We start from the raw sequence: 23601 nt of genomic DNA on the forward strand, positions 1-23601 counted from the left end.
ATGCTCTCTCACCTGCCACTCACCTCCTACTGTGCTGCCAGGTTCCTAACAAATCATGGACTGGTACTGGCCTCTGGCCCCGGGGTTGGAAACCCCTGCTTTAGAGAACTCAAGTACTGACATTCTCTTGGTATGTTCTGTAAATTCTACTCTGTTAATAAAAGAATTGACCTGTTTGAAACAAGACATATCTTTTCTTTTCTTCTTTTAATGTTTGTTTTCATAATAAATATGTATAAATTACAGGAAATTGGGAGGTGTTTTGAAAAAAGAAGACAATAAAAATCACCAATACCTTATGCTAACATTTTACGTATTTCTTGCTATTGTTTTTGGAACTGAGTTCAATAGTACGCAGTGAAAAATTGTTCACTTTGAGACTGATCTCTAGCATGTGCAAAATTCCTCACCTTCTTTAATAGAAAAATGGTCCAACTCTGGATGGAATCAATCAATAAATTAAAATGTGTAGTGCTTCTACAAGTGCAAGATATTCTTCTGGGTAAAGTAGGAGAGACAGATTTAAAAGATATGAACTCTGCCTTTAAGAAATGTTTAGTGTGTTGAGTAGATAAGTTATAAGTATGTGATTTTCACTAGTGATATATAACATCATACACAATATGAGATTATTGTAAATTGAGTAGTTGAAGCTGTAAACATAGGTTTTAAAATGAGGAATGATTCTTGTGGCTTGTGGGGGTGGTGGTTCCAAGGAAAATTTGAGTGACATTTAAATAATCCAAGAAGAAATTGAGATAAGTCCTTTCTTTATAATATATTCTTTCCTTTAAAAAATGTTATACTTCATTATATCACAATAGGCTTTTTCGTTAGGAAAAACCTAAGGACACATTTAGATATAACTTCCACATGGTATAGCAGTTTCCATTGTAACAGATTCATTACATCATGGGATTGACTCATCTTAAAAGAAAAGATATTCTTGCTTTAAGGATAATAAAATTGACCTGGGGAGGTCAAATGACTTGGGCAAGACAACACAATTATTAAGAGGTGACATGGAAATTGACCTAGGCTTTCTAACTCCTGGGCCACTCTTCTTTCTACACTTTATTGCTTAAAGGAAATGGTTTAAAAGGCCTATGGAAAATAAGACAAGTAGAATATGAAGTTTTCCCTCATATAAATCAGTCGCCATTATTATAGCTTGACTGTGCTACTGTAACAACCTTCTAATTGGTACCCTGCATCTACTCTTTCCCCCTAAAATTCATTCTCTTAGCCAATGGAATAATTTAAAAACAAATAAATAAGTTCAGCTAATTTTCTGCTTACTGCTGCCCTACACCTCACTGACCTTCCATTGAGCTTAGAATAAAAGCCAAGCTTCTAATCATGATTGGCAAGGCCTACCTGACCTGGCTTTGCCCATCCCTCTGGCCTTCTGTGTGTCCTGATCTCACAGAAGCCCTCATTCTCCAGAACCAGCTTCTCTGCTTTGCACTCCCCCCACATCTCTCCATGCCTCCCTGCTTCCTATCAGATCAAGGGTCTATTCAAATGGCTCCTCCTCAAAGAGAACTTTTCAGGTCATCTAATCAAGGGCCACCTCGCCCGTCTCCATCTGTCATTCTCTATTACATCATAACCTTGATTATAATTTCTGATACCATCTGAAATTATCTTGTATATTTATTATGTATCTCTTGACACCAAAATGGATGATCCACCAGAGCCTGATTTTCCAAGGCTCTCTTTGGTACCCAGAAGAGAGCCTGGTTCACAAAAGGTTTTCAAGAAATACTTATGAATGAATAAATCCCCATTTGAAGTCTTCCTTTAGGCCAATGTTTTAGGCCTTTTTAAAAAAATTATTATACTTTAAGTTCAAGGGTACATGTGCACAACGTGCAGGCTCGTTACATAAGTATACATGTGCCATGCTGGCTCGCTGCACCCATCAACCTGTCGTTTACATTAGGTATTTCTCCCAGTGCTATCCCTCCCCCTGTTCCCCACCCTATGACAGGCCCGGGTGTGTGATGTTCCCCACCCTGTGACCAAGTGTTCTCGTTGTTCAGTTCCTACCTAAGAGTGAGAACATGTGGTGTTTGGTTTTCTGTCCTTGCGATAGTTTGCTCAGAATGATGGTTTGCAGCTTCATCCATGTCCCTGCAAAGGACATGAATTCATCCTTTTTTATGGCTGCATAGTATTCCACGGTGTATATGTGCCACATTTTCTTAATCCAGTCTATCATTGATGGACATTTGGGTTGGTTTCAAGTCTTTGGACTTGGATACCAAAGTCCAATTCACAATAATGTGAATAGTGCCGCAATAAACATACATGTGCATGTGTCTTTATAGTAGCATAATTTATAATCCTCTGGGTATATACCCAGTAATGGGATCACTGGGTGAAATGGCATTTCTAGCTCTAGATCCTTGAGGAATTGCCACACTGTCTTCCACAATGGTTGAACTAGTTTACACTCCTACCAACAGTGTAAAAGCGTACCTATTTTTCCACATCCTCTCCAGCACCTGTTGTTTCCTGACTTTTTAATGATCGCCATTCTAACTGGTGTGAGATGTTGTCTCATTGTGATTTTGATTTGCATTTCTCTGATGACCAGCGATGATGAGCATTTTTTCATATGTTTGTTGGCTGCATGAATGTCTTCTTTTGAGAAGTGTCTGTTCATATTCTTTGCCCACTTTTTGATGGGGTTTTTTCTTGTAAATTTGTTTAAGTTCTTTGTAGATTCTGGATATTTGCCCTTTGTTAGATGGGTAGATTGCAAAAATTTTCTCCCATTCTGTATGTTGCCTGTTCACTCTGATGGTAGTTTCTTTCATCATGCAGAAGCTCTTTAGTTTAATTAGATCCCATTTGTCAATTTTGGCTTTTGTTGCCATTGCTTTTGGTGTTTTGGTCATGAAGTCTTTGCCCATGCCTATGTCCTGAATGGTAGGTTTTCTTCCAAGGTTTTACGGTTTTACGTCTAACACTTAAGTCTTTAATCTATCTTGAATTAATTTTTGTATAAGATGTAAGGAAGAGATCCAGTTTCAGCTTTCTACATATGACTAGCCAGTTTTACCAGCATTTAGGCCTTATTTTATACCCTTAGCTAATTTCCCTCCTTTCCTGATTATTCTATTTTGCAGTTTATATTACTTCATTGGAGCTATAGCAAGACCAGGACATCCACTTGTAATTTGAGCCAGAGGTGTTCTCTGGCAAACAGAAGATGAGGTATGGAGAGATATGGGGCTGACAGGGACTTGGCAACAAACCACCTCACTGAAAGGGATTACACCATGGAAATTCATATAAGTCACATAAGACCCTAAATATGGCTTTAGGATCACCTGGGCTTGGGGGTCCTCCGTTGCTTTGGCAGTCTTTTTTGGCCTAAAGGACAAGGCTGGCAGGGCTGGCTCTGATCTTCCAAGCCTGGAAGCTTCCCCCTCTTCTTCCTGTTTTTCCAATGTATTCCATGTTGGGTGGGTGGATAGTGAGTTCAGGCAGAGGTGGGTGGTGAGGGTTGGGAAGAGGAACATCTTTCACTGGACTGATTAGATGGCAATTCTCAAATTCTGAAGATATTCTTTTTGGGGCTGTATATTTTCCTGGGTCTGGGTTGTGGTCCTGAGAGCTAAAGCCTACTTTTCGATAAGAGCCTATCCTTTGCTGGTGGCCCAACATGACTCATTAATGCACTTGTTTGTTAGACTCATTCATATCAAAAAAGCTTTTATTTGAAGGCACAGTTAAGAGCTAGGGATACTGAGGAGTCCAAGACAGGGAAGGTCTTGCTTACATAGATGCCACAGTGTGGAGGAGGAAGGCAAGCACTGAGGTGATAAAGAAGCAAGGTGGGGGCAGGCGCGGTGGTTCACGCCTGTAATCCCAGCACTTTGGGAGGCTGAACTGGGCAGATCACGAGGTCAGGATATCGAGACCATCCTGGCTAACACAGTGAAACCCCGTCTCTACTCAAAATACAAAAAATTAGCCGGGTGTGGTGGCGGGCGCCTGTAGTTCCAGCTACTGGGGAGGCTGAGGTGGGAGAATGGCATGAACCCAGGAGGTGGAGCTTGCAGTGAAGGGAGATGGCGCCACTGCACTCCAGCCTGGACGACAGAGCGAGACTCAGTCTCAAAAACAAAACAAAACAAAACAAAACAAAAAACAAAAAAAAAGAAGCAGCAAGGCACTTTTAGAAAGCATGTGCTCTGAAGAAAGGAAAACACGATACTGGGAAAGGTAGTAGCTGGGTGTGGGTGCGGTGAAGGCATGTCTCAGACGCATTATTCAGGAAAGGGCTTCCTGAGAAGGTGACCTGACTGTGGAGAGGGGGGCATCTTGTGGGGATCTGCTGGAAAGTCACTTCCGGTAGGCAGGAGCAAATGCAAAAGCCCCAGAAAGAGGATGAGCTTGATGAATCTGAGGAAGAAAGGAAGCCGTGGTGGTTGAAAAATAATGAGGAGGGGAGAGAGCTACACAGTGACGTCAGAGAGAGAGGAGGGAGCAGACCTGGGATGCCTGCAGATCCTAGTATTTTCTCACTAACTCACACTGAACCATCACCAGGGTTCTTAGCTGATAGATTGCAATGCCCATGCATATGGAGGCTCCATGTGAATGGAAAGGTCACTTGTCCTAGTCACTGCTGTATTTCCGGTGTCCCACATACTGCCTGGCATCTAGTAGGAGTTCTTTAAGCATCTGTCAAATGAATGATGTAAAAGCCAAAATCTTATATTATGGAGCTCATCTCTATATCATCTATTAATCCTGGGACCCTCAGAGAAGCGAGAAGCAGATAAGGCTATCTGCCTCCACCTCTCCAGTGGGTCCATACACATGAAGGCATAATAGAGTCTGTATGGTTCTAAGTCATTCAGACCTTAGTTTGAATCTCGCTTTAGCCCTGAATTTGTTAACTTTGAATATTTATCTTCACGTTGTGCTTGGGGACCTGAAAAAAATTTCTTCCCATCTCTGCAACTGTTACTTTCCTTTTCAGGAACAGCTTTAAGGAGATGAGAATAGTTTTTTTCTACAGCACACTTTTGTTAGGAAATGTTTCCAAAGTACATGGGGCACCTTGGAAAAGAGGTGCTATATAAATATATGTGAGTCACTAAAGCTGTAATTACCAGCAACAGGGATCCTTGTGTGAAAACAAAAACAAAAGACATGCTTTCAAAATTCAGGGCCTGGGGGTTAGCAAGAGCAGTATGGCTTCATTGTTATTTATCTAACCCTAAGTATTTCCAACATTTTGGAGGACTAAGATAGCATGCCAAGTTATACCACTATTTCCGATATCATGACTGACATGTTCGATTACTAATAACATACCATGTTGAGGGACAGTAAGTTATCTTGCCTCAAGCTTTGTTTTGTTGATACAGAAAATGGGGATATGGGATCCTTCACTATTCATTTCTTTTATCCAGTCTAAAATTAAGTGCTAACTTATAGGCGTCTGGGAGAAAACATAATGTAAAATATAGCTTGAGTTTTATTTGCTGAGAAAATGGAACCAAACATAATGTACCAATGAACTTATCTTATATAGAGTTGGCTTGTATAAGATGTTCATCATTCTCTTATTTTGTAGACGCAAACCTTTATTTCATACATTCAAAGTGGCAGGCACTTTGGTATGCTGGAGATACAAAAATGAATCAAGTTTTCTACTCTTAATAATCCCCAAAGCATTTGGGGGTTATTTATTAAAAGGGTAATTTAAAATGGATTTTTTTTCTTATAGAGGCTGAACACCCAGAAAATACAGTATTATAATGAGAACAAGTGATTTGGGATTCCTTAATGTTAAAAATAAGATAGCATCTCTCTGCCCCCTTCCCCATAGCAAATTGAATCCAGCCACTAGACAATATATTTTTGGGAGTAAGTTTAAAATAGATTCAACTCCTGGCTTCAATACTGTATTAATTTTGTAGCCTTAGAAGAGTTACTTAATTTCTCTGAAGTATGATTTCCTATGCGAAGAATGTGAATAACAAAGTTTATCTACCTTGAAAACATTTATGAGGGTCAGAGATAACTCTAACTTTGAGTACCTGTCATATAGTAGATTCTCGATTAAATGCTCCTATTATCAGCAATGACATAATTGTATTACATTTTTCAATATTATTTACCCCTTGGTTTTGTTAGCAAATGATTAGGTAAAGCACCTTTTATTTTCATTTCAGAACTCACAACATTGGAAAAGGATTGTTATGGTAAAATGCGTAATTTTAATCATACTAAAACATACATAATATATCCATGGTAGTTTTTAGTTATATAATGAAGCAGTTCATAAAAGTTTGTCAACATTTTTATATTAATCAATAGCCAAAGAGAAGATTTCCCGTCACTAGAAAATTGGTTATCGAAACAGGTATTCATGGTCTATTTCTGCTTTTTTCAAACGAAAATCTTGTACATGTTATGTCTTGGTAAGTCACATCTCCACTAGAGAACCAGAATAAAACTAACTTGCCACTGTGCAGGGGGTTTCCAAACCTGGCTATGCACTGTACTTATCTGGGGAGTTTTTCTTTTAAAACACTTACTTATAGGTCAAAGTGCAAACTTTTTACATTGGAATTTTTAATGAATGAGCTTCAAAAATATTTATTTTTGAAAAGCTCTACCACTTGATTCTTATGGCAGTCAGGTTCTAAGATGACCCCCCATTATCCCCACTTTCTTGTGTTTATGCCTTGTGTAGTCCCCTCCCCTAGGATGTAAGGTGGGAATTGTGACTTGCTTGTAACCAACAGTAGGTAGCAAAGGTGATGGAATGTAACCTTCATGATTATGTTACATGGGATTAAAACTTCTGCTGTACTAATAATCTGTCTCTCCCTTGCTGCTTTGATGAGGGCAGCTGCCATGTTGTGAGATGGTCCATAAGGCTTTTGGCCAACAACCAATGATGGATTGAGGCCTTCAGTCCAATAACCCACAAGGAACTCAATCTTGCCAATGACCATGTAAACCTGGAAGCAGACCTATATCCTCAGTTGAGCGTCTAGATGAGAACCTGCCTATGGCTGACACCTTGATTTTGCAGCCTTGCAGAGGATTCAGCTGAGCTGTGCCCAGACTTCTGACCCACAGAAACTGTGAGATAATAAATTTGTATTGCTTTAGGTAGCTAAGTTGGCAGTAATATGGTTAGGCAGCAGGAGATATGCAATACAATTCTGATATGCAGTCAAAGCTGGGAACCAGTGCTACAGTGTTATTAGAGCAGAAGCAAGCATGGTGTGTTTTCCTATGAAGCTTTTAATAACTACTTATTAATTTTGATGGTTATGGCAATGATTTGTGATGATGATGATGGTGATGATCATGATGGAATTTTGTAAATATCTTAGGGATTTTTCTTGGGGATTAGTAGTTACATAACTCTGACTAATTCAATTTCTAGACTCTAGCCAAGTCTATATGGAAAAGCCACAACTGAATTAATAGTTAAAATTTCAGTAGATTTCACTCTCCTTCTCCAATGAGTGTGAAGCTATTCTTTGCAACTTAGAACATCCCCAAAACATATTGACAAGATGAAATTATCTCTTTTGTGTCCAAGAATTCAGAAGGCCTATGAATTTGGCTAGTAATGATTTCAAACACTGGATAGTAAAGAGTTTCCAAAGTTTTATTTGGTTTTTCTTCCAATTATCAAGGAAAATTCAATCATGTGGAAGGCAAAAACCATATTTGATTATAAATATTTGGTATCATGCTATTACCAAGAAAATGTAATATTGATTTGATTTCATCTATCTACTTGTCATCTTAAAGTTAATAATAACTATCCCCTGGCTGATTCCGTTTTTAAAGTCCTCACATTTCCATTATTCCCATTTTGGAAATGAAGAGTTTGTGATTTAAAGGGGTTAAAATAGTTTCTAGTAGGCTTTCAAATAGTTCAGAATCAAGATAAATAGGTCGATCCTTCAACTTTTATCTGGTGCTGTTCCCCATTAGATGGTCTCTGCCTTTATTTCACAACAGCATTAGGTCAGCTCCTTATTGCTTGGTATGTAGTGAATTAGAAGATACAATCCACAGTAAATGTGTGGTATAGCTTTGCTTTAAAATAAGTAGCCAGGATTTGTGTGTCTTGGAGACTATCAGGATTCATAAACCTACTTTTGTACTATAATGTAAAACTCAGAAACTATATAAATGTGCATGAACACGAATAACTTGCTCTTTTGACCTCTGTGTTCAGCATTATTTACTAATGCCAATACCTTTTCTTAAGCAGCTAGAAAACAATACATGCTTCATCAATAGTCTCTGAGCTCCCTGACTCAACGTAGCTGAAAAACGAGGTCTAAGAAAGTTTCCAAAGCCCTGAACGATGTTAGAGTCTGGCTCTTTTATGATCAAGTGATCTTTTCAACTTTAATGGGAAAAATAAATCATTGTTAAAAGATAATCTTGTCACATGAAAGCCAAAAAGGTGCAATATCAATGATTCAACTTACCAAAAAGCCACCCTGTGGAATGGAATAAAGCAAATAACACAGTTTGTTTTGCTGTTGCTGTGGTTGGCAGTGACAGTAGAGTAGGCTTAAGGAAATACTTCGTTTTAAAAATAATAAGAGGGCAATATAAACTTACTTAATAGAAAAATGAATGGACTTGATACAAGGGCTATTTTATAAGAACAGAAATTTGAAATCCTTTTTCAGATCTTTTTCTATTTCATCCAATTGCTTATTTCATGATGAAACTGCCAATTGTTCACATTCTTTCTCACTTTCTCTTGCTTTTATTCAATTTTTGATGCTGCCAATAATATGAAAAGCACAAGGATAGCTACTAAAGTTGATGCTTGGCTTTGCTTTAAGGTACAAATCTATATTAAAGTAGTTTAGGTACAGTTGGTAAACAAAATTGTTTTTCTAATAGTTTTTTTCAACGGAGCTTATTCTTAGCATGTTTAAACTAAGCACATTCATCTCTTTAAGTCAATATCTAATTTGGATTATTATGCCAATAAAATCTAGGTAGATAAAGATATCTACAAGACTATAAATTAATGAAAAAAATCCTCTCATTTAAAACAAATGCACGCGCGTGTGTGCGCTCACACACACTGAAACAAGATTCTTGATCATGTAGATTTATAGCATTTGTATGCTTTGTTCCTCCTTGTTTGCAAAAGTAGAGAAGGTTTTCCTTAACAGTTTTTCTTTAAATTTTGTTTCTACAAATGAAAAACATGTCGGCCGGGCGCAGTGGCTCACGCCTGTAATCCCAGCACTTTGGGGGGCCGAAGCGGGCGGATCACTTGAGGTCAGGAGTTTGAGACATGGTGAAACCCTGTCTCTACTAAAAATACAAATATTAGCCGAGCACGGTGGCGGGCGCCTGTAATCCCAGCTACTCAGGAGGCTGAGGCAGGAGAATGGCGTGAACCCGGAAGGCGGAGGTTGCAGTGTGAGCGGAGATCGCGCCACTGCACTCCAGGCTGGGTGACAGACCGAGACACCCTCTCAAAAAAAAAAAAAAAAAAGAGAGAGAGAGAGAAAAAGATAAAAGAAAAACATGCCTAAAATCCTGGTAAGAAGTAGTTTTCTTCAGTTCAGGAAAACAGAGAGAATATTTGTAACTGTGTACTAAGAGACACCCATCTGAAAAATTCCCAGTCAGTTCTTCCAGCAATGCTTCATAGCTCTCCCATTGGCTCAAGGGCTCGGGAAGGTTCATAGCAAGATTTTTCCAAAAAGAAAGGCAATCTCTCTTGTCCCTTTTTCAAAGGGTGAAAGAGGATGTCTAAGTAATACCAAGTGAGTCTGAACTGAATTTGTAGTTTGGGCAATAAGCCTAAGGCATAGATGGGCAGCTCAAACCCAAGTGTCAATGTGGGAAGGAGGGGGAATTTAGCCTGGGGGAATTTCCAAGACTTTCTGTCAAAAGTTCTCAAGACATGCAGCATCCTCTATGCTGAAGTCTGTCCTTTGCAAAGTACCCCCCATGCAAGAAAACTGTAAGGAGGTCACAGATCATTCTGAAGAATCAACGCAATGTCACAGGCTGATGACAGGTTGACATTTAAGGTCATGGACCAGTTTTCTTTGGGGATGCCGTCACAAAGTAGAAGAGCTGTATCAGCAAAATGTCACTGAAAGCTGTCACCAAATTCAACAAACAGGGCAGAGCACTGCTCACAAGCGCACCAACAGCCCAGTAAATCGAGAATCCTCGATCCCTTTCCCAAAGGCTGCAACAGAATAGTGTGTTAAAGTAGTTTCTTGGGCCAAACATAGATACATAAAGCCATACAGAGAATGGCAATGCCAGGCTTCTTCATAACTGTGATGTTTGGCGTTTCTCCAAACAGCTCTTGAACAATTTTAGCAAAACTCCAACCGTAGTACGCGTCACTAACCAACACAAGAGGCGGGGTGTAAAGGAAAGTCATGAATGAACGTGCGTAGCACGAAAAGACTAATCTCTGCTCTTATAAAGAGATAATCAACAGCTGATGAATTGGAAATGCAGAATGACGGCGGTGGTTTGCATCATAGGCTCTGAGTCAGACAGATCTGGGATCTAGTCTTAGCTCCTTCACTTATATGTTATATGACCTTAGGACATTATTTAATATCTGAACTTCAGTTTTTACAGCTGTAAAACGTGAATAATAATACTACCTACTCTATGGGATGGAAGAAAGGATTAAATTAAATTACATAAATAAAGTGCTTAGGACGGTGCCTGGCAAATAATAAATTATGAAAATGCTGCTTACTTTCATAATAATTACTATTATCATCATTACTAGTTATAATTAGGAAATGCTTTTCAAAAGTGAACACTTTGAATATAACTTACATGTCATCTGAACTGGAAGTATAATAAGGGTATCTAATTCCCCCTGATTTAGTAAGTCAAACAGAAAACCAAAACAAATTGAGTTATTCAACTGGTGTGTTTAGAATTGCTGATGATTGTAGAATTCAAGAAAATTAGTGAAATACATAAATTGCAATTCATCTGTCTTGAAAATCTCAAAAATCAGTTTTTATTTGTCTAGTCTAACAGTGGGCAGGGCTTACTTGTTTAAAAATGTATATTTAGAACCTTCTAGAAAAGAAACATGTGCAAGGTGAATAAAGGGGAATAAAGTATGTTAATACAAGGCAGATATGCCAAAAATCATTTATGTTTCATCTTAGACTGCAAAAATGATGCACTGCCTTTACACAGCACTTTATGTTTTTCATGGAATTTTCCCTGCATTGTCATTTTATTCTATTAGACATACAGAGACACACAGAGAGAGGGCCACAGAGGGCCACATGTACACTTACAATCTCTTTGCACCCAGCACTGATTATTTTCAAGTCAGCTCTACTATTAGAGTCCTGGTCCAGATGGAGGGGAAGGTATGGCATTAGCAACAAGGTTGTGGGGCCAGTCCAGAAAACACATTCAAAGGATAATCTGATTAGCAAATTTTGAAAGGGGTTGGTATATCCATTTCACTTATCATCTAATTCAAAAAACTCCATAACACAACTTGGACAAAGTTACCAGTATCAAAGGTCCTAATGAAGCATAATTTGTGTTGAGTATGTTGCATTCTGACAGTGCTATAAACCAGGGAGACAGTTTACTGACAATTCTGTGCTACCAGATACCAACGCAGGCCTCTGTCCAGCTTTACATTGTCAATTCTCATGGAAACATGAGTGGTTACATAGCCTCAGAGTACACTGAAGTTTGGATTGCAAAAGATGAGATGGACAGATTTCATATTTTCATTGCAGATTTTTTTCTTTGCCTTTTCAAACTACTGAGCATAATTTTTTTTAAAGGCAGGAAATGCAACTAGTGTTTGTTTCTAGCATGGCTTCTGTTTTGAGATTTCTTCTTTGTAGAAGAAATGTGTTGCCCAGCTGTCTAGAATCCCAATCAGGATATCGTTTCAGCATAAACTGTATTATAAAAATGATTTTAGCTGATTATAAGCTAGAATGAATATGAGGCTAGGGCTATTTTATCCAAATTTTACCCACAGAGGGGGCACTCTGATTCAGTTAAATGGAAATAATATAAATGAATGAGGTAAAGTTTAGTTCTGTGTTTTGCCCAGGAAAGAGAGTAATTGTGAAAGACAAAGAATTGCATTAGTGAACAAGCAGAGCTGTGGAGATTCTCAGTTATAGAGATTCTTAGAAGCAAGAGTCATGTGGCAAGTGGCCAAAAGTATTGCAATCAACATTTAAAAAACTGGTTCAACCCAAGTTGAATTGCTGGAGAATTGAATGCTCTCCAGTTTTAATACTTCTCCTACCTGCAACACTCACGTATATTGTTCAACAAATATTAATTAAAAACTCCCTTTATGAGGAGCTCCTTGTATGGAAACACCAAGGCTAGAACTGGTTAATGGGAAAAGATACAAGGATGATTCAAGTTCTACCTTTTTAGAGATTTGTGAAAGAGACAGACATTTCAGCCAGTATCCTATTTTTTGATTCCAAGACTTACAAATTTTAATGTTTCTGAAATACAATCACTGAGTACATTTGATTATATCCTTTCCAAAAGTTGGCATTAAATCTATGGGTCTTATAATAGATGGAATTTTAAAAGTTAGATGTGAATGTACTACTGTAAATTCAGCTATTCAGTGTAAGGGGAACAGAGAAGAAATCTAACTGGAGGCTTCTTGAATGAAATTACTATAATCTGGGCCTTGAAGAAAAAGAAGAAATCTACCAGGCTGGAAGCTTGTGTATGTGGGATGAGAAAGAAAAGATAGGAGGATATTGAAAGTAAAGGGAAGAGCATATGCAAAGACGTTAAAAAACACAACAGTATGGAAATGTGGGAGTACAGTTTATATATTAAATGTATTATGAAAAACATTCAGAGAACCTGAAGCCAGCTATTATAGAAGCTAAGCGGGAAGCTAGAGTACAAGGATTTAGGATTTGGAGTTCTTCTGAAGACACTCTTGACTGTTTTTAAGTAAAAGGAGAACTAACATGAGTCTGTCACATTCCTAAGTGTTGTAGATGTTATTCAATTTAATTTTCCCAAATGTTCCCAAGGCATTCCCCCACTGTTTTTCCTGATAGGGAACAGAGGCATAGGGAGGTTAAGATACCAAGGATACAAGGAGAGAGTCTAAGTTCTACCTCATCTGTATGATTTTAAAACCTATGAGCTGTCAATAACACCAACTTAAGATGTTTCGGTCTTCTTGTTTTTCATTTTCTAATTTTTAATTTTTATTTTTTGAATTAATATACATTTTTAGAGCAGTTTTAAGGTTACAGAATAATTGAGCAGAAAGTACAGAGAGTTAACTTATATCTCCTCACCCTTCCAAAAGTTTTCCCTATTAATAGCATCTTGCATTAATGGGGTAGATTGTTATAATTGATAAGCCAATATCAATACATTATTATTAAGTAAATATTATAATTTACATAAGGATTCACTCTTTGTGTTGCATTTTATGGGTTTTGACAAATGTGTAATGACATGTATGCATAATTATGGCATCATACAGAATTGTTTGCCCTCAAAATCTCCTGTGCTCACCTATTCATCTCTCCCTCTTTCCCCCAAACTCGTCTCACTGTTTCCACTCATCTTTTACTCTCTGTAGTTTTCCTTTACCCAGAATGTTATATTGTTGGAATCATGTGTTTTCACACTGGCTTCTTTTACTCAGCATATGCATTCAGATTACTCTAAGTCTTTTCATGGCTTGAAAGCTCGTTTCTTTTCATCCCTGAGTAATATTCCATTGTATGGATGTATTCTGGTTGGTTTGTCCCTGCACCTACTGAAGGACATCTTAGTTGCATTCTAGTTTTGCCAATTATGAAAAAAGCTGCTGTAAATATTTGTATGTAGGTTTTTTTGTGTTCATGAGTTTTTAACTCATTTGGATAAGTACCAAGAAGTACTGGATCATACGATAAAAATACATTTATTTTCATAAGAAACTGCCAAATTTTCTTCCAAAGTGATTGAATCATTTTTCATTACCACCAGCAATGAATGAGAGTTCCTGTTGCTCCACATCTTAGGCAGCATTTGGTGTTGTCAGTATTTCAGCCATTCTAACAGATGTGCAGTGATATCTCATTGTTTTAATTCACAACTCTTTGATAGCATATGCATTTCCTAATTTTTTTCTTACCTACTATATATTTTTTCTATTATCTGTTATTTTGACTTTTACATTTTCCATCATTCATTGGTTCATTCATCAACATATAGTAAGTGTCCATTGCAAGTCAATAACATTTTTTGAATATGGGTCATTTTTCTTTTACTCTTTTTCTATTTTTTCCCCATTTTTATTTTGACATGTTCCATTCATTATTTATTTCACATAAACTATTAATTTGTTTCTCTATATAATCTATTCATTTCTAGATAAACTAGTTGGTTATCTTTTACTTTTCTGATAATTTTAAAATTTCCTCCACTTTCTCATTCTCCTGTTAGTTTTATTATTATTTATTCACAGTACATACAGCACAGTGTCTGAAATATTGTTCCATATGAAACTGTTTGAAAAAATCTCTGAAGTGGAAATCACTTACCTTGGTTGACAATAAATCTTAACTTCTGTATTGTTGCCAGATTGCCACTAACTCGATATATTCCATCAACATCTAGACCTGAAGACAAAAGGGCATATTTTATATTAGCACATATAGGAACTGAGATGGTTAAAAAAAAAAAAAAAAACTATGAAAAGAAGGAGTAAATCACACCAAATATCTCTTCTTCTCAGAGAAAACTAATTTGTATGTTCTAAATTATGCACTCTTCAAAATTTTAATCTCAATAAAGTAATTATGGTGTTCAGTCATAATTAAAATTATCATCAGTAAATTTGAGTCTAATTGAGGCACAAAAGAGCAGTAGGTAGCATAGGATTACATCATATATTTAAGGTTCATTTCCAAGGAAAATATAGGAATCAAACTGGGTAGAGGAGAAACCTCCAGACATTTGTGTATTATTGCCTTTTTTCTACAAGGTAAAATAACTCAAGACATTCGTGAGACATTTGCTACTGGCCTGACTTACTGTCTTCCTGCCTTTCTGTCTCTCTTCTTTCCTTCCTCTCCTCCCCTCAGCTCTTTATCTTCCCTCCATTTCTGTTCTGTTCTGTTCTATTCTATTCTATTCTATTCTATTCTATTCTATTCTATTCTATTCTATTCTATTCTGTTCTGTTCTATTCTATTCTATTCTATTCTTGTTTTCCTGTGATTGCTACAGAACAACATGTTTTGGTCTGATTGTTTGAAACTAAAGAGTAAAAATTCTATTCTAGATATAATGCTAGTTTGATAACTTCCAGTGTATTATAGGTAATGGGTGCTCCATTATGGAGAGAAAAATAAAAAAATCTTTAGCAAAATGGTAAAATGAATTTCAGATTATTTTAGAACTGTTCATCTGTAATTCAAAATAACTTATCCTGGCAGTGAATTTCAATAATCATTCACTTGTTTTCCACACATCTATTTATAGAATCTAGTTAATTTCATGACCACGTTATGAGGACAACGAAGAAACAGGAAAACGAAAAGGGAAACACTTAGTCAAACACTATAGTAGTATCTAAAAATGCCGAAAACATAATTTTAATGTCAAGAGTGTATATTCTTTGATGTGTCTGGGCACTCAGAGAGGCCTAGGTGAAACTGCCAGCAGACGCAGAGGTCTTATCTCAGCAGTTTCTCTAGGGAGGTGATATAGCATCATGGATAATCATTGTAATTCACAATAGTATTAAATACATTGGTAGAAATTATTGCCATAGTATAACAGAATAAAGGCTTTCCAAAGCTCTTTACTGGCATAAAATGAGCTCATTTATTGCTTTACTATCTCTACATTTTTACACACTTTATATTAGGAACACTTCTGCCATTGTGCAAAATATTTCATTGGGAGGTTAGGGTAGAATAACATAGCTTAGAACACTGGTAGTAATGGCATAATTTAGGACAGTCATTCACTATAGTTTTTACTCTTCCATGTAATAAACTATATGATTACTTGAGATAATGGCAATAAAATGGAATAGCTATTAATAAATGTATTAACTGATGTGACTTTATAGTTCTAGAATAATCTAAGAAATGATTGAGACTCTGTCCCTCCCTGAGAACTATAAATTGTGAGGAATTGGATGAAGTTGGACACCAGTTAGCCAGTGGTGAAACTTTCTAAGACATATATATTGGTAAAAATCCAATATATTTTTTCTTCGTGATGCACAAATTACCTCCATTAATCTAAGTCTACTCTGGTTTGTTTGTTTTAAAGTACAATTTCTGCTTGACAGCTTAAATGTGATAATAGTCCTAATTAAAATTTTTCTAATATTTAATTCCTACCTTTAGTATTGGTCTATTTTGGTCTTAAGTTCATGCACTTACACCCAGAATGTTAAAAAATTAATTTACAAAAAACTTATTAATCATTTTTTTCCTTTGTCATTAGATGCTATTTGGTACTTAGTTTTAACCTATGAAATTTTAAATAACATGATAGTTTTAAAACTACCAAAAATTTTACATTAAACTGTGTCCTTTTCAAAGTTTTCCCTCTTAATTTTTTTGAACATATAACCACTGAGGAAATTATCTTAAAATTATTCTCTAAAATCACCCTCAGAGGCCCTGAAATGTTTATAGAAAAATGTTCATAATGGCATGCTTGGGGGTTTCAGGGAGAGTTCTGGATTTGGAAGTAGACAAATGGCATCAGAACCATGAGTGGTGAATAAAGTCACCTTGATGTTTGCCACCACAAACAAACAAACAAACAAAGTTTGATCAAGTGAACGTGGCCCTGATTTTTTCCCATGGATTATCAATTGATTTTAAGGAATTTAGAGAAAAAGAATTATTGTAGAAAATAGAAACATCAGTGGAATATGTGGGTCTATGTTCTCTAAATGAGAAATTCTAATGTTTTTTTAAAATCAAATTAGTCCGTTTTACAATGATTAAAGATAAAATGTGAATATCTATTACAACAAAAATGAGAACATTGTGTGTTTTTAAAAAATGTTGTTTTGCTAATTAGCTAGACCCTTATCAGAGGTCTATTATAAGTGAAATTATTTGAATTTCAAAATTTAATTGCAAATAAGGGTCTTACTTAATCATTGCTTTAATATGCATATTTATACAAGGTGTAAAATCAAATGAATGTCTATTGTGAAGTTAGCACTCTTCCTTTTCAAATATTATTCTACATGCTATTGAAATGCATAGAGTCGTAAACTGGTTTTTAACTGATGAAATTCCCTATATCCAAAATGTTTTTTTCTTTTAGAGAGTTACAATATAGGAAGTGCTTTCCTTCGTCTTTCATACATTTCTTTAAAAAAAATTTTAAGTCCAGTAATCAAAACCATTTGAAAAAGTCATATGGATTGGACATATATTACACATAAACAACTGGAAAGCAGTATACTGTTTAAAGAAAGCAGCCTCATCCTAAAGTAATAACACAACTTTCTTTTGGCATAAAAGGAGGGAGCACAGCTGGTGGAGACAGGAAGGGTAAATCAGACCTGTGCTACCACTGTGGTTGTAGACCTGAGTCACAGCAGAGAAACTGCTTTGTGACTGGAGATAGAAACCAGAAAGTAAAAGGGAGTAAAGCAAAACATATTAGATGCAATATGAATCTATCTTGACACAACTTTCAAGCCCTTTAAATTCAAAGATACCAACACTATATATCTTGTGAGTGATAATGATCTCTGACATTAGCGGCTCCTGCTTTGAATGGCTCATGCTTTCTGGCTATCATACTTTTTAAATTACATAAATAGAGTGAAAATGATAAAGTTTCATATGAAAAGGGAGGGTATTACATTTTGCGAAATAATCTGGAACATATCAGTGAATTTTAACAGTTATAAATTATGTAGGTACAGTCTTGAAGTTGATTTGCTTTCCCCTGAATGGCTCACAGAACAGCAGACCCAAAGTTCTAGGACTATTACCCAAATTACAATTATTCACGTGCCATCTTCCTTTTACTCCAAGAACTTTGAAAGTTATGCCAAACCAAACCAATGTAAATTGGTGGATTTGGACATCCTTTTCATGACCACATTATTCTTGCTGGATTGCAAACTACTTATTTTGGAAATATAATTAGACTTCGTATGATTTTTAAATGACCAATGTCTTCAAGGTACCTCTTTTGTGCTTTGGAGAAGGTTGGTGAAAAATCGCTTTGAGAGGTACCTCTTTCAAGAAAATAACATGACTGTAAATGCTAACAGGATTTTTGCCTGTTATGCTAAAAATACTTTGGGAACACGATAAAACTAAGTCATTTTACTTTTTTAAAAAAAATCAGACTGGCATTAATGGTAGTATGAAAAATTCTCTGAAGAAATCCATATTCACTGAAATATTGTTTATTTGTTCATCATCAACTAACCTTCTTACATTTCAAAATAGTGTTTACTGTTGGCAGAAATCACTGGGTATTGCTGTAGGGGATTTTTAAAAGTCTCCCCACCCCCTCCCCCACTTTTTTTTTTTTTTTCCCCTGAAGAAGCTTAGACTGGGATAGACACACAATTAGGAGTTATTAGACCAAATGGTGGTCTAAGCCCAGCGGAAAGAATGCAGCTGTCATGAGTAATTCCCACCATAAATCTTAGACACTTTGCAAAAAGAAATCTAAGACCAACACTCTGTCCAGAGTTGACTGGCTTATCTGCCAAAATATGGGCAGTTTTTGACAATGCAGACGAGTCTGTTAAAAACAGTCGAAACTGGTTTAGGTAGCCTTTTGGGTAGCCCGAATGATGGACACACCACGCAGATGTGGAGTTTGAGCCTGGTTGAGTGGTGTGCCCCAAAAGTCTGCTTGGTTTTCTGACACACAACAAAATGCATCTGAACCTTTGCAGCCTGCAAATGTGGGCTGGGAATTTTGCACAAACAGTCCCTCTCCTGAGATTTATGGCGCGTCCTAATTCCTAGGAGGCCAGAGCTACCACGAGAAATGCCATTCTCGCAATATTCTGAACTTCTGGCTTCTCCCTCCAGTGAAAACCTTTGAGCACAGGAACACTCAGGTTGCCCTCAACCTCTGCACTTTTCTCTCTCAGTCCTTCCAAAGTTCTACTTGGGTTCTGAGCTAAACATGAGAAACTCTGGTGCCATTTAGACCTATCCCTCCTCCTCTAAGTTGAAGTGAGTGTTTCAAACATTTTTTTGCTAGCTTATTTGTTCACACACTTTAAATTCAATGACTGAGAGTACAAGATATAACTTAGAATTCTAATCTCTCTTCCAACTCAGTGGTGTTTATTTTGTACCTATCTGCCATTTTTATTTAATTATGGTTAATTTCGTATGAGATGCCCATCCTTCAATAGCCTTGCTATTTCCTAAGAATGATTCCCTTAGGAAATAGCTGGCACAATTTTGATTTTCAAACGAGAATAATTTTATTCTATAGGATAACTATATGACTTCATAAAAACCATTCTAAAAATATATACAGGGTTTTTTTTTTTTTTGCTATACTTCCATGGTTTAAAAAAACAATAAAAACCAAAATTAAACCACATAGAACAATATACAATCCAAACTAAGTACAGTAGCTGCCCCAACCTGCTTTTCAAAGATAGTTATTGTTAACAGTTCTATTTTAGGCCAGGCTCAGTGACTCACACCAACAATCCCAGCATTTTGGGAGGCCAAGGCAGGAGAATCACTTGAGCCCGGGAATCCAAGACCAGCCTGGGCAACAGGGTGAAACCCTATCTTCACACACAAAAAATTAAAAATTAGCCTGGCATGGTGGCTACTCAGGAGTCTGAGGTAGGAGAATCACTTGAGCCCAGGAAGTTGAGCCTTGATCACACGACTGCACTCCAGCCGGGGTGGACAGAGCGAGGCCCTGTCTCAAAAAGAAAAGTTCTATTTTCATTCTTTTTGTTAATGTTAATATGTCATATTTCTGTTTATTAATTAACTTTGAATGGTATTTATTGATTTCTCAGAAAATATAAAGAGCTTAGTGCATTCACAGTTCCTACCACTTATCTGTACACCCTCTTTCTCTTGAGTTAATTTGCCTATTTCTACATGTTAGCATATCAAATTATCTCTGAGCTATGAAAAATAAAGCAGTATATTTATTCTTACTTCTCTCTACTACTTCCCTTCCCAGTTTTACTCTGTATGCATTTATTGTTTATATTCTTAAAATTTGGGACATTTTGTTTTTTATAACTATTTTGTGACTTATCTATGGGTTAATAGTCACTATGTTTTAAAAAGGGAGCATGTTGGGGTTTAACATTAAAATTTAGTTTCACAAAGGAGAGCTCCCGAAAGACTTAACTTGTCCTCTTCCTCCTTTGTAGGTTTCTTCATTTCTTCAGATTAAGTCCTGCCCAACAGAAGTTTCTGCAGTGATAGAAATGTTCTGTCTCTTTGCTGTCCAAACCAGCATTCACTGGCCACATATAACTGGCTACAGAGAATATTAACCACTTGAAACGTGGTTAATACAACTGAGGGACTGAATTTTATTTTATTCAGCTTTGAGTAACTTAACCACACATGGCCGGTGATGACCATTTTAGACAATGTGACTCTAGGTCAGCATCAACTACCCTCCTTCTCTTGTATTCCATTGTTATTCTTTCTTGGATTGAATTTTAAGAACTTTCTTGATTCATAAAAGGATGTGGTTGATAATTTTTCTTACTTTACCCGTCTGACTGTTTTCTTTTGCTTCCTAATTGATTGTTGACTTGAATATTTATTTCAGTTTCATAATCTTTTACTTTTCTAACTTTGAAAAATAAATGTTCCATTATCTTCTAGCATCCCTGCTGTTAAGTCTGATGTCAAATTGATTCTTGACACTTTACAGGTAAATTGCTTTTGCTCTCGGATTAAAATTTTTTTTTTCTCTTTAAACTTGTAGTAGTAAAATGTCACTCATATGTGCTCCCCATCTGGGCCTTTTCATTTGGAAAACATTTTCTTATATTATTTGCTCAATATTGTTTTCCCTCTATTATCTCTCTTCTCCGTATCTAGAATTTACTTAAGACAGATTATCAAATATTGGATTACCTTTATGATTGAGATTGATTAAAATAAACAGTGGTCATGGGTACCTCTGTATGTGTCCAGCTCTCTCCCTCCCTACAACTTGTCCAATCTTAAATGAGAATGGTATGTGGGGGTATCTTGCAGGGTAAAAGGGTGGTGAGTAGACAATAGGCCAGGGGTTCTCCCCAGTTATCAAAGTAAGGGAGACTTAACTTAGGGTATAGAGAACTTTACATATTTTGCACCTGGGAAAAGGTATATCTAATTCTGTTGGAGAAGACCTGAGACACTTTCTTCTCTATTGCCTTCTTTCTCAGACGCCAGCAACTTTTCCATCCTTACAGAAATTGCTCTCAGGCTCAAGCACCTGCTGTAGATGCCTCTTTGGTGCAGGATAAAGAAAGAGGAGCCCAGTTCTCACAGCTGTTAGATCCTGTTATTTAATGAATTACTTTCTTTACTGCCCTCTGGACAATTTCTATTCTTTTTATTTGTTGACTCCAAGTTTGGTTATTCTCTGGGACATCCCTGGAAAGAACTGTGCCTAATTGTGGTGTCTGGGAATGGTGTTTCTCCTGCTTTCATTTCTCTATTTGTTTGATCCCATCTGCTTCCTCTCTTCCTGGAATTTCTATTTCTTGTGATGGCACCTTTTCTGTTTTCAGCACCATTATCAGTTTTTTTCTTTTTAAAACACATATTTTCTATTATTTCATTGGGATTGTTTTGAGGGAAGAGAATCAGACATAGTTTTTCAGTCTGCCAACTTGAATGTGAGGCCTACATCGTTTTTCATAAAAACAGAACTTTAAAAATTGAAAACAGAAGTTTCATTAGTTTGTGAAGATACTACTATATAATTTTCATTATTGGTACATGGGAAATAAATGGTAAGGGATTAAACTGTGAATATTTAAAACAGTCATTACGCAATTGCAATTCGAATGTTGGAAGAATATGTTGTTACAGGTGAGTTTCAGCACATCTCTCACTTCATTTTTCTTACTCCTGTCCTTTTCTGTGTTTATAGAAATTCCTACTATCATTTATGTATTTTTCAATTCTTTTATTACTGAGGTTGTTTTAGTTTTCCATTTCTTTCATGAGCCTTTTCTTTTCAATTTTTATCTCATTTTGGTTTTTTGTTCTACCTTCCTCATATCTCTGCTATGAATGCTTGCTTCATAGACACAATTATTGCAACAAGTTTTTCTTTTTAATGTCATAACAAAATACCTTCAATTTTTCCTTCATTATTTTATTTGCTTTTGGTTATCATTATCTAGATTTTATTGGCTCATTTTTGATTATTCATTTCTGAAAAAAATGTATTTAATCTCCCAGGTATTTGTAGGGGATTCATAAGGAAAATAAGAATTTTTATTCTCTTAAGACATGGAAGAGATAAATATTTGTTGCTAATTTTTCATTAATGTTAGACTAAAAAGAGGTCACTAAGGATTTTTTTTTTTCATTTCTGAGAAAATGGCTTAGAACCTATGATACAAAAAAATGAGCAATTATTTAAAATTGTTTATATAGCCAGTGTCTGAGCTAGGGGCAAATTCCAGATTTAAATTAAATACCTTGAAAGAGCACATAATAAAGGAATATATATATATATGTATACATATACATACATACTAAGAAAAAGGTGGTATCAAATAGACTCTTGAATCAGAAAGGAGAATGCTTTTTCAAGGACATTTCATGGAATACTTGGGCGATTGGGATCATTTTCAAATGCTTCACCCTCACTTCCTTCCTTTGCCCCTGTTACTTCAACCTGTTAATATTTGGAAATAAGATTGTTGTTTTTTTGCAAAAATATTTATCGTTAATATTGGTCTTATTTGCTCTTCTGCCCAGTACCGAACTCTTAACGAGCCTTGTCTTATTTGGACACTGGAGAAGGCAGATGTTGTTATATTGCTCCAGCATCAAAATTGGGTGAGGAAAAGAACTAAATACCCTGAGTGTTAAGTGTGTTACCGGTTCTGCATTGTGTCATCTATGTGGTTACGTGTGTTAGTGGTTCTGCATTCTATCATTTATGCCTTGAAAAGTTCTGGGACAATAGAGTTTGGGGATTGTGGGTGGGGGGATGGTAGGGAGACATGTGGGAAGAGAGTGGCTATCTTGCTTTTTACTATTATTAGGTATTCTTGTATAGAGACGCAGGGTTGGATTCAGTCTTTGAAAACAATTTATTGCATTACTCTCCTAGTTTCTTCATCTATCTCATTCATGTTAAGTGGGATATTAGACATTTCCATAAGTAGAAGAAAATCTCACTGACTTCTTCAAATGTTACAAAAAGAAAAAAAAAAGCCATCCCTCCTCAATGTGGATACAGGGGAAAAACCACTGTCATTCCTCATTATTAGAATTTTTCCCTTATATTTATACTTAGTTCTTGCCAAAATATCGCATCAATTTTCTTATAATTGGAGATGCTTATCCATACCATTGGAAT

The 23601-nt window shown here is 36.3% G+C and overlaps 1 protein-coding gene across 1 annotated transcript in view; it reads right to left on the bottom strand.

The window, feature by feature from the left end:
- Positions 1 to 23601, bottom strand: part of ARHGAP15 (Rho GTPase activating protein 15) — a 642246-nt gene that overhangs the window by 190933 nt on the left and 427712 nt on the right. The window contains exon 11 of the mRNA XM_011988707.1: positions 14595 to 14672. Within this exon, the coding sequence (XP_011844097.1) occupies positions 14595 to 14672 (78 nt within the window). The remainder of the gene's footprint in view (positions 1 to 14594; positions 14673 to 23601) is intronic.

The sequence above is a fragment of the Mandrillus leucophaeus genome, unplaced genomic scaffold (genome assembly GCF_000951045.1).
Source record: "Mandrillus leucophaeus isolate KB7577 unplaced genomic scaffold, Mleu.le_1.0 Scaffold336, whole genome shotgun sequence".
NCBI classification, from domain to species: Eukaryota; Metazoa; Chordata; class Mammalia; order Primates; family Cercopithecidae; genus Mandrillus; species Mandrillus leucophaeus.